We start from the raw sequence: 12286 nt of genomic DNA, 5'->3' as shown, positions 1-12286 counted from the left end.
GCCAAAAGGTCTAGCAAATAACCAATTTTCTTGCGAGTAAGACAGACTTTATCCTTCTCCTAAAGCCATTCACAGGAATAATGACCACTGCAGCCCTTGGGGGACTTCTTTCGCGAAGGTCACATTATCTCCTAAAGACAAGAATTCGGAAACTGCCAAGACTTCTTGTCTTGTCTCTGCTTCCTCACAGAAGATGGACTCTTCCCTAATTAGTTCCGAGGTCTTCGATTGAGTTTTCGCCCTCAGCTGTAGCCAAGTTTTCCCCTTTTGTTGGCAGAAACTATCTCTCTCTCGCTCTCTGGCATTCTCTGTTTCTGCTCTTTGCAGTGATGTTCTTCATCTAATAGGCCTATTCAGAAACATTAAATTTAGTTTCAGAAGTCTCTACTTAATATATTGTATATCTGATCGCTACTGAATGATATCTATAACTGCTAATTTACTTCGTTTAACCCAATGGTTCTAAACCTAATTCCTGTCACGACTACCATTTTATCACATCCACTTGCCAGCGACCTCCTTATAATTTCTGGTTTGTAATAAGCTTGTGTGGTAATTTTTAATATACCTATTGCGGATCCATCTATTTGTATAATAGTAGAATCCATTTCTTGTATTTAGTGGATAGAGTAACTTTCCTAAAAGAGAATGGATTAAAGCCAAAGTTGGTCTGTTCATTCATATTACAAATATCGAATCCGATCCGTAATACTGTTTCAAAATTGAGGCCGTTTAAAAATTTTAAAACTTCATAACTCTCTTAATTTTTGGTCATATGATAAAAAAATAACGTGATTTCTAATCTTGATTTTAAAAACTTGGACAGTTGTTAAAAGAAGTTATTGAGTATTTTAAATGACTTGATAATGTGCGTCACGAAGATTGAACCGGGCATTGCCGCACCAGTGAAATCACACAATGCTTAGGTATCTCATTACCCCATGCCTTAAACGTCGCCAACGCCTAGTGGCCCACTTGCCGGTAAATGTCGATCGTTGCTATAGTGACGCACTGAAGGACTGCCGCTAGTTCCCACTGGCGGCAGGGTTTCGTCGAGTCGAAAGAGATATCTCGAGTCGGGGTATTGAAGTTACCACCGTGTAGCAGCGAAGACTTCATTTTGGTCCGCGCTCCTTCGATTCGTCGCAGAGAATCGCGAAGGGACCAACACGAACTATCGCCAGTCATGTGCAGGCGGTTATTATTATATATTATTTTTCCTGACAAATTGTTCCTAAAGTGAGCTACGGGGGTCAAGAGTAACCCCTGCCTCTACATCATGAAGTGAAAAAAAATGTGATGAGTGCGTATAATTGTAGGAATTTAGATGACAACCGTAGCCGATCATTTGAAAATGAATATGGGAGAAACATGAAATAAAGTAAAGAAACGCGCGTCAATTTGTTATAAAATTATATGGCGAACGGATTTTATCTAATCACAAACGGTTATCGTCAAATATACACGGTTATAGGAGCACTCTGATTAGCTCAATTAAAATTACCTCAATGATGTATGCCTGTACAAGCGACCTTCTCTTCATTGCCTTCGTGGCCAAGTCGGAAGAGCACGCGCTTAGTAATCCAAAGGTTGGTGGGTCGCGCCCACCCCGGAGCACGTTTTTTTTTATTACTTCTTTAAGTGTTTTTTTTAGACTCTCCTTAATGTCACAAATTACGCAAGAAGAAGATTTAACATATTTTAGAAGAGTAATTTTGTTGTTCATTGGCGTTTTGTCGTGTCTCTACTGTTGGTGGGCCGTTGGTGGTATAATTTTCGTGGATCCACCGCGGATTGTCGCTGCGGGGCCGCCAATTTTTGGCGAGATATCTCTAGTTGCCCATCGGTGGACCACCGACGCTTTCGGCATGGGGTAGCTTTCAATTTTAATTGTATTTCAATATGCAGGTTTTGTTGCATTTGTATTTTTCTGGTATTTCAATATGCAGTTCTCATTAGTTTCATATCGTACCTCTTTCATTTACATTGATTTTTAAACAACTCTGCACCTGTTGAAAACGTTTAGTAGACCTATTTTTTGTTGTTCTTAACAGTATGTATAAAAATAAAAGTATATCTATCAGAACAAAATTCAAAATAATATTTAAAAATATTTTCCGGTATTAGATTCTAATTGTCTCTTACGCTTATCTTCGCGACCCCCAGGTTGAGAAACCTTGGTTTACCCTAAGAATATTTTAAATTCTTTCCAGACTCCTATCTGCTCTTCACCAAAAACAGTACTTCTTCTTCTATTACTACTAGTAGAAGTAGTAATAATAATAGTAGTAGTAGTAGTAGTAATTCCGGGTCACGAGGACTCAACGGTAGAGCGCTCACCTCTTATGGGAGAGGTGCATGATTGGATTCCCTGCTACACGAGTTTGTGGTAGACAGCATCGTGTCATGGGTTTTTCGAAATTCTCCTATTTTCTCCCACATTTTCTACCACCAATTATTTCCTACTCATTCACTTTCGTAAGTCCATCCGTCTCCTTTAGCCTAATGAGCATAGAAGTGGGACGTAAAACTACTAATTTCATTTCATTTCAATAATATGAGCTCCCTCGTGGCTAAGCGGTTAGCATGTGTGTCTTTGGCGTGCGAGACCCGGGTTCAATTCCCTTCCGCAGCTCACGTGCTTTGGGTCCTACGTTATTTTAAAACATCCATACTGGGTACCATTTACAATTTGGAGAACATATTTTAAAACGTCCATACTAGGTACAGAATTCAAAATTTTAATGTATTTGTTTATCATTTGTGTCACTATATACAGTGGCGTGTGAAAGGGAGGGTTTCCCGGGCTTTGAATAAGATGTTAAAAAGAAAAAAGAAATTCACCATATGAACATGGGTATACAAGAATTGCACATGCCCTAAAACAATAAGAACTTAGATGCTTGAACCTCCTTCTACCCTTGCCAAATTTGGAATACGCTACTGGCTCTACCAGTAGGGTTATATGACATTCGTGACTACATCTATGCTGTTCAATGCGCATTAAATTGAACTTGCAGGGACACTTAAATAAAGACATGTAAGTACAAGAATTTTAAATGTTGTCTATAGTGACGACACCTGAGCGGGGCTAGGGAGACGTGTGTCCTGATGGCTACGTCTGTACTTTCTCCCCCAGTTTGTTATCTTCTAGTGTAGATCAAGCAACATAAAACAAGTTTTTTCGGTATTAAAAAAACCCTAGCCCTCAAATATTTAGTTGCCCCTCCCTCCCCAAGAAATTAAAGCTGGAATTGTTACTGGTACTCTTAGTAAACCGACACTTTCGTTATCCGGTACCCCTCTGTGCAAGAAATGGCCGTATTAATGAACAAGAGTGTAATGTGGTACTCGCTGAAAAAAGTGGCTAACCATCTTTACAATGGAGGAGCTTATTTTCAAAAAGGATTATTTCAACAACTACTAATTTTACAGTAGAATTAGAAAACGAGGTGGATACGTTCCCTTTTGGTTAAAACAACTAACTTTACATTGGGATTTCTACTAAGGATGGCCAAGGTATCCGGATAACGGATATATCCAGGTAACTAATTATCCGTTTTGAACAAACGGATAATCCGGATAATATCCGGGTAACGGATAACATACCCATGACGGATCAAAGATAATGTCCGGATGACAGATAATATTAGAACGACGGATATGTGAATAACGGATAATTTCCGAATGATAGATAACAGATAGTATCCAGACAGATAATATTCGGATGACGGATAACATCCGGATAATGGGTAATATCCGATAACGGAAAACATCTAGATAACGGATAATATCCGGACAAAGGATAATGATCCGGTGATGGATATACAGATAACGGATTACATTGGGATGACGGGTCTATTCGCATACGGATAATATACGGGTGACAGATAACGAATTATATCCGGATGACGAATGGTATAGATAACGTATAACATGCGCGTGACGAACAAGAAACAAGATGTAGAAGATCCGTTCCCGTTTGCATATTCCGACAGAGCTCATCCGAAAGATTCAGAAACCATTGAAAAGTTCATATAAAAAAGAGATAGTTACGACGTCTTTTAGAAACAAACTCCTCAATCGCTTTTCTTAATAGTTTTGAAGTAAAGGGGTCATTTCGAGTACCGGTACATTATTCTGTATTGTCGGGCTGTAATTATAAAATCTCCAGATCTCTTTGAAGTTACAGAAATAAGTGCTGAAAGAATTGGTCTCAGTTGTTGACATAACAAACTCTATAGATGATTATCCATCTTACAGCGCTAAGAGCTATGATTGATCCTGACTTTTGGGTAAAGCTATCCTTTACTAAAATTATTATCAACTAGAAAGTTAACTATGATTAAAACTCAATATTATATTCAGGGTGGCCAGAAAATCCCTTTATACTAGAACTAAATGCGTGTAACAATGTAAGATGTTAAGAAGATTTGAACCTCCCGCTCTGATCATGGATATGGGTACAGTGCACCTAATGTGAATTTGCACGTGATTGCCGTGTAACTGTCCGCGGAGTGAGGAGAATAAAGTCTATGCGTTGATTAGTTCATTGTCTCGCCCATCCTTGTGTGGTGAACAACAATGGCAGACACCATGACTCTACTTTGAAGGAGCGCTTAGTGGCAAGTGTGTGGGTCCATGAACGAAAGCACAACGAAAGTAAGCCGTAAGTGATGGATAGATTTCGTGAACGGTTCGAAATCTAAGGAACCAGCAAAGTCATCAGACTTTGATCACGTGAGAGAAGAAAGCTTTTCGCCTGGGAAGTATTTTGGATGACTCTCGTTCTGATCGTTCATCACCCAGAAAGAAAATTGTGTGCAGAAGGTAATTCGTCCGTGATACGTTCACCCCACAAGTCGACCAGAAAGCGTTCTGCAAAACTTGAAATTGCAAGGAACACAATGCAGCATGAAAAGGGATTTAGGCTAGTGTACATTCCGGCCAATGGCCATCAATAAACTAACGAACGATTAGCACGAGGACATGGAGGCATATCAAGCTGTGCATGGATAATGGAGATGCACATACGAACATTTTGGACACATAATTGTAAGTATTATTAATGCAGAGACGAAATAAGTGCAGGTATAAAGGGACTTTCTGACCACCCTGTACAAATTCATAACCTTCATAAACTACTGATAATTAACGTAGTATATTTATATTTCTAGTTATATAGATAGTTTTACTACTTGTTTGTGTAATATTACTAATATTTTGATTACAATTCTTGATACAGCATATTTTCTTTACAACTTCTTACAGCGGAATGGCTTTCCGAAATTCTACTCCAATGGGACCTCGAAAAATACTGGAGAAAAATTACTCGGAAGACAAAAGTAGATATATACAGCATAGTGGCAACTGGAAAATCAATGATACAGATCTCACAGGTAATATTGTAATATTACCTCATTATGTAATTGTAATTGCTATTTTCTTATTATGTAAGAACTCAGAGTTAAATGGTACCCAATTCGCAAATGGTACCCCGAACTGCTTTTCAGCACAAAAGTTATTTGTTTCTTCTAGATCTTTTTAATGATGTGTCAGATTATAAAATGTTTGCCTACCACTTAAAATATTCGAACAAGTCCCCAGAGCATTATAAAAGCCCTGTAGACAGGCAGAATGCTTCATTCGATGCATCTCTGACATTTCCTTATCTCATTTTGACTTTCATACTTTTCTCTTTAGCCGTTTTTAATGTCCGTGGTTTTCGCTCTTCCGTATTCCTCCATCTTAAGTATCGCTTCAGTTGCTAACGGTTTCCTTGGTACTCTTTCCACCATAGTGAAAACAAATATTTGCCGAATTTTGCGCCCCCAACCCGGCGCCCCTTTTTCCCCGCTTTAGTTACGTCACTGCTTCCACCTTGCCAATGTTGTTATTTAGTGTATCCAGCAGAATCCGCTTAACTTTTTACCACTTTTCTTCTACGCTATCTACTATATCATCTATTGCACAAAAGTTTTCTATCTTTTCTGTCAGTGCTATGCTAAATTTTACTACATTCTATTGATGTAGCTATGGTTAGGACGTTCGACAATAGAAACGCTTTTCAAAATTAATTGAGACTTTTTAAATAAAAAGTACTTAAGAACCTCCTGCTTGTACGGTTATTAGCGTAGATTTCTGGTTCGTACATTATTGTTTTCAAAATTACGCAGGTTTTGAATGATGCCACGCACATGTATAACAATCTATAAATTCGGTTTTTTCCCGAAATTTGCCTTTTAAAAGTTTTTCTTTTATTTGGGCACTCCTATTGATCACTTGCACGAAAAATTCTAGACATCATAGGTTATATATTTGTTAAGTTTAGAATCGAATTATGATTACTTGTTATGAAGATATAGGTGTTCGAACCGTGGACAATAATTTTAAAAGCAAATATGGCTTTTGAGAGAGAGGGAAAAACGATAGGAACAGAGAAAGAAAGAGTATGCTTCCATATCTAGGTATATAAATTGTAGCTCGTTCACTGTAAACAATTACGGTCACATTTACTGACCGATTACCCTTAATTCAAGCTGTCAACCGATTACCCTAAAATTTACAGTATTACTGGTAAAGTAATGGTAATAGAGCATAAATACGGCCTTTTTATGGCCTATAACCATACATTTTATACTAATACCGTAAATTTTAGAGTAATCAGTTGGCAGCCAGAATCGAGGGTAATCGGTCAGTAAATGTAATCGTAATTGTTTACAATGTAGAATCATGTGTGTGATTGATTCCACAATACTTACAATGTAATTAAGGGCACCCAAACACCAGGGTGACGACACTTTATTGCAACCACATGTTGGTCAGATGATTTTAAAAGGATTAAACCACGGGAACAAGAAATTGTTGCCCCACTCCTGTTCTAACTCCTGGCTCCATCTAGCTAAGTTATAGGATTCATACACGATCCACGGTTTGTGCAAACAAGGCTGTTTGTGCAAACAGTTTGACCGTGTACGGTGCTGTATGAACCGTTTGCGCAAACGTTTGTGCAAACATTTTTTTTACATCAAACTCATTCGAAAATTATTTACACGAACATGATGTTTGTTCAATCACGTGGACCGTGTATGGGCAAGTGGTGGGCACAAAAACCGTTTTTTTTCGGTTTACGGTTTTTCACCGAAACCGGTTTCGGTTTTCTTCAAAACCGGTTCGGTTTTCTCCGAAACCGGTTATTTGTTTTCTCCAAAACCGGTTCGGTTTTTCACCTGATCCGGTTTCGGTTTTCTTCAAAACCGATTCCGTTTTTTTTCAAAATTTGTTCTATTTCTGACCAGAATGGTGTTTCGTTGTTCTCCGGAAACCGAATCCATTTCCACAAAGATAGTCTTATGTGTTTTCGAAAAGTTTTCACGGAAACCAGTTTCGGTGAAAACCGAACCGGTTTCGGTGAAAAACCTAACCGGTTTTGGAGAAAACCGAAATGTCGGTTTTTCGGGTTTCGGTTTTTATAGAAACCGGTTTTCGGTTTTTATAAAAACCGGTTTTGCCCATCCCGAGTATGGGCATGTTTGTGGAAACACGAGGTTTATTTCCGAGTAGAAGACCTATCGTACAAACGCTTGCTTCTTGTGCTGTGACGTCAATGAATAGGATTCAAGAATTCTGGCGAGAATTTATTGAACTTTATCGAAATTAACCTGAACTGTGGAAGGTAAAGAGTGAAGATTATAGAAACAGGAATCTGAAGAAATCGGCCTCATATGTTTTTATAATATTTTGTCCAAACATCTGGGGCGCAATGGCTGTTTCATATTTTAAGTCCTCGTACGTGTTTCCGCACACAAAATAACGCAAAGTAGCAACAACCTCTGATCGGGAGATATCGCATACCTCATATTTGTGCCCTGTTTTCGAATAAGACATGTAACCATTTCCAGTATTTCACCAAATGTAGTTGAATCCATTCGTAAATAAGTCCACAGTCGAAGTTATCTCAAGCTTGGCTCTTAAATTTTGATGACTAAACTAGACCGTTTCTTGAACCACTCTTTCATCCACACCTTCTTTTTCCTTTTTGGTTTCGTGGGTCTTTCCGCTTCCAAAGCACAAGCAATTACTATCGCTAAACTATCTGCTTCAGTGGACATGTTTACGCAATCAAACTCAAATTTGAACTGAAGTTTGTGCAAACAGTTGAACCGTGTATGGCCGAATGTTTGCACAAACAAATGTGTTTGCACAAACATGATGTTTGCCCAAACCGTGGATCGTCTATGGGTCCCTTTAGGGTAAATGGGATAGCACTTGCCTTTCGGTAGAACACTGAGACAAAGGCAGTGTTTTTAATGGCAAATATTGACTCTTGGTTTTTAAATTGTACTGTCTTTCCTAACTTTAGTTACAATTGCTTCTTTCAATCTGAGTTACTGTTTCTTTGTATTCTTTCAGGACCTCGGAGTCAAAAGCATGTGGAACAAAGGACATTGTCATGCCAAACAGGCGATGAACTCTTACAATATTTGCTTCCGAAACTCGAAAGACTTACGCAGAACAATCCAACTCGATGGCTGGAGCTTAGTCCTCGAGCGCTATTGCAACAAGCTGCACATATCATAGAGGAGAGTGCGAGTGACCAAAGCGATGAAGATAGTTGTCAATTTAAACAAATCACGATTAGCCTCGGTAGTTTAGACCCATTACACATAACGCAGAATCATAACATTTTGCCTCTTGCGGCGAATAATAATACGTCATTTGTGTCTCCCGCACAACAACCTTCAAGGGGACAGGACACTGGAGGAGGTTCATCGACATGTGAATCGCCTTGGTCCGACTTGAACACGAAAACACCACCACCAGATGATAGCGACATCAGCTGTTCATTGTCTGCTAGCCCCATTTGACCAAAAGTTTTTAACTTGTTCTTCATTCTTTTGTAAAAAATATTTTATGTGCTTTAACTTTTTTAAAAATATAGTAAGATATTTATTATAGTATTTACTCTGATTTCAAAGCTCGTTAAATTTAGGATGTCATTCAACAATATTTAAATTGTCGTTAAAAGAATTGACTGTTTCAGCAATGTATGTTACTGCCCACCTTGTGAACATTTATACAAAGTGAAATTAGTGTTGTTTCACATTTTGTCAAAACACATTGAAATTTAAAAAAAAAATGTTAAGAGTACAAAAAACACTATGAAACACAATTGGGGGGAGGAATCTACGTATTTTTCAGCTGCAAAATATGTAGTCATCATGATATGGTGCCATATTTAATTGCTGAAAGTAATCCGATCAAAATTTGTACCAATCTATTTCAGGGTACCTCCTATTTTTTATGCTGTTTTGTTCTCCTGGTCTTAATATTGCTGATACACTGCGCGGCAGCCAAGTTGACGTGTGACATAAACCAATGAACGCGCGGCGCGGTATTGCTAAACAGCCTGTGAAACGCACCTCAGAAGTTCATCTGGTATGTTCTTCCCGAAAAGCACTTACCCAATGATTCTGACCTTCAGTAGTTCATCACGGTAAAAAAAAAAAAAAAAAAAAAAAAAAAAAGTTGTTAATTCAACATGACGGCTCTGTGCTACCCTAGTTGTGTTAAATTTTAACACATGCCTGGTGCTACTTCAACTCCATCAGATTTTGGAGTCAATTGTTAAAATGGTAGATTCTTTCTATTTCAACTGTGCCTCCGCTGGCGCTGCTGTCAATGTATGTTTTCCCCGTACCTCTCTCGAAAGAGGAAGAACAAGTTTCTCTGGCCGAGAGCCTTCAATAATAGGATGCAGACATGGTTGCCACATTAAATTATTCCATAAGCTTCGCTGTGCACTCTCTTGTTAGGCATTCTAAATAGCCTACGATCTTCACTCACCAAGACCAAACGACTGAATGACAAATTGGCAACACAGCCGACGTCATTCACTTCTTTCCCCAAAGCACAGGAAAGGTTTCCTCCGTAAGAAGGCGGCGGGGATGGGGCCAAAGTATGTTTCACATATTTTCCGAGGGCACACTTGAAATAGAAAGGCTCTAGCGGTTAAATCAAAATTCATGTACCCACATTCTATTTATGAAAGATTACAGAAAATATAATACGTTGTTCATTACTTGGTATAAATGTCAACTATACCCAGAATCGGATTTAGGTTTAGTGGGGCCCTAAGCTGTTGGAGGTAATGGAGTCCTTTATGTGTCCAGATAAACATAGGTACCCTATATACAGAAATGAAGAAACTGGTGATAATTTAAGGGCCAGAGTAGCAGAAGGGCCTCATTACTTACATCAAAGAAGCCTACACAACAGGAAGCACTGTTACTACGTATATGTAAATTTTATTTTATTTATTGATTTTCTTATACTTTGGAAATTGATATATCCAGCTTTTTCTTTAGATTTTGGGGCCCCCAAGAGAGTGGGGCCCTAAGCTATAGCTTGTTTAGCTTATACGTAAATCTGGTATTGACTATACCACGTAAAGTTTTCCTCACACCTAAAAATAAAAAGTAATATAACTTTTTAGTGTCAGTTACTTAAATATTTGTGATATCCTTATAAGACAACGTGTACTCTAAAAATTACAGCATAGCTATCTGGAACAAAGGATTTTGAGACGGCTGTAGTATCTATGTTAAATCATTGTTCTTAGGAAATGAAAAGTTTTGTTGATCGTTAATGAATAATACCTTTAATACCTTAGTAGTTTGCGTTCAGAATGCGAACTGGGGTGTTACTAACTACAAAGGTAGTACAAGAAGAGCGTGATACTGCTCCTATTTCCGCGTTCTTCCGTTCAATCACCTAATTCTTTAACACTGTCGCAGTTATTTTCACATAGGCAACCATACATTCTTTAGCGTGATGGTGGTTGCATGACAGCATAGGCGTTGTATTACAAAGTTTCGGAATACTTTCATAGTACACTGTATTGTTCTTGTTGTTTGTAACATTTTAAACACGTGAGTTACGTGTATGACGCTGGTAAAGATTTTTAAAAAGTTTTAAAAGATTTAGAAAAGTTTTATATTTATACTAATTAACTTTCATAACGAAACAACAGTTATATAATAACAAATCTCGTCACAGCTGTAAACGTCGATCAAGTAAATTTAAAATTATAGTTTTTTCCACCAATACATCCACTAAAGAAATATTTTCTACAATACTCAGTCATTGTATCAGACAAGAAGTTTGTCATGTGTACAAAATTTTCGATCGAAGCTAACTTTTACATTGTTGTTGCAAAAGGTTAGATATTAGAGTAGCGCTCAGTCATACGTCAATTTGGATCCCACGCATTATAGTTATTTTGGAGAATATAAAATAACGGAAACTTTATTTCGAGTAAACTTTAAACAGGCTTTAAAAATGTAATGTTGTTAACTAAACAATTCATAAAAAATACTTTTGATATTCCATCTCTGCTTATTTTGTTTCACTGATGCTTCAAACGTACTGGCTGCGTTTATCTTCAGAATTGTACTAATTCGTGAACTTGTACAATTATTGTGATCAATATAATTTTAATTTTTATATTGTTAATTGTTCTTTTATTGTTATTGTTTAGATTTTTTGTAATTCTATTTTTATTATTTGATTAGAATTCAAGAGATTACAGAATTGTTTATACTAGGAAAAGGAACTCAACACAAGTATTTAGACAAATTTAACAATGCAAGACAATTTAACAATATATGTGTAGAAACATAGACTATGAGAACAATATTATTGGAAACATTTTACAATTTTTTTTCAAAATTTACAATTTTACTAACATCAAGAACGCTTAAACTCTTCTTATATTATTGTAATTTTATATTTCAATATTTAACAATGAAATAGTGTTACAAGATACAGTTTGATTAAAATTTATATTAATCGTTTTCTTAATATTATTACTTCCGTTTTTCATGGTTATTAAGTTATTCCAAATTTCACTTAATTTCAAACCTTTTTGTATTTAATATGCTATCATGTAATTTTATTTCTATTGATTCTCTTAATAACCTTTTTATATTCATAAGTCCAATGCATTTTCATACAAAATTTTATGATTTTCATCTATTGCATGTTGTGTTAATGCTGACTTCTTTAATTAATTTAATCGTATATATATATATCTTATATGCTCCTTACAACTGGTCTTAATTGTACATCCCTTTCGTCCAATGTACGTTAGTCCATACTCATATGAAATTGAGTAAATACCTGGGGGGGTATCTAATCTTCCTTGATCTTTTACGGAGCACAGCATTTGACTGATCTTTAAAAATGGTATGTTAATTGTTTTTATTACATTTTTAAAAGTAAAAGA

At 36.9% G+C, this 12286-nt stretch overlaps 1 protein-coding gene across 1 annotated transcript in view; it reads left to right on the top strand.

Annotated features, from left to right (window-relative positions):
• LOC145664426 (metabotropic glutamate receptor 1-like) overlaps nucleotides 1-8931 on the top strand; it is a 469806-nt gene extending 460875 nt beyond the window's left edge. Inside the window, exons 9-10 of the mRNA XM_081731111.1 lie at nucleotides 5272-5399; nucleotides 8413-8931. Coding sequence (XP_081587237.1) covers nucleotides 5272-5399; nucleotides 8413-8867 — 583 coding nt within the window. The 3' untranslated portion in view covers nucleotides 8868-8931. The remainder of the gene's footprint in view (nucleotides 1-5271; nucleotides 5400-8412) is intronic.
• Nucleotides 8932-12286: the final 3355 nt, after the last annotated feature.

This window comes from Thermobia domestica, chromosome 1 (genome assembly GCF_964235325.1).
Source record: "Thermobia domestica chromosome 1, izTheDome1.hap1.1, whole genome shotgun sequence".
Classification (NCBI taxonomy): Eukaryota; Metazoa; Arthropoda; class Insecta; order Zygentoma; family Lepismatidae; genus Thermobia; species Thermobia domestica.
This window is presented reverse-complemented; position numbering and strand designations above follow the sequence as displayed.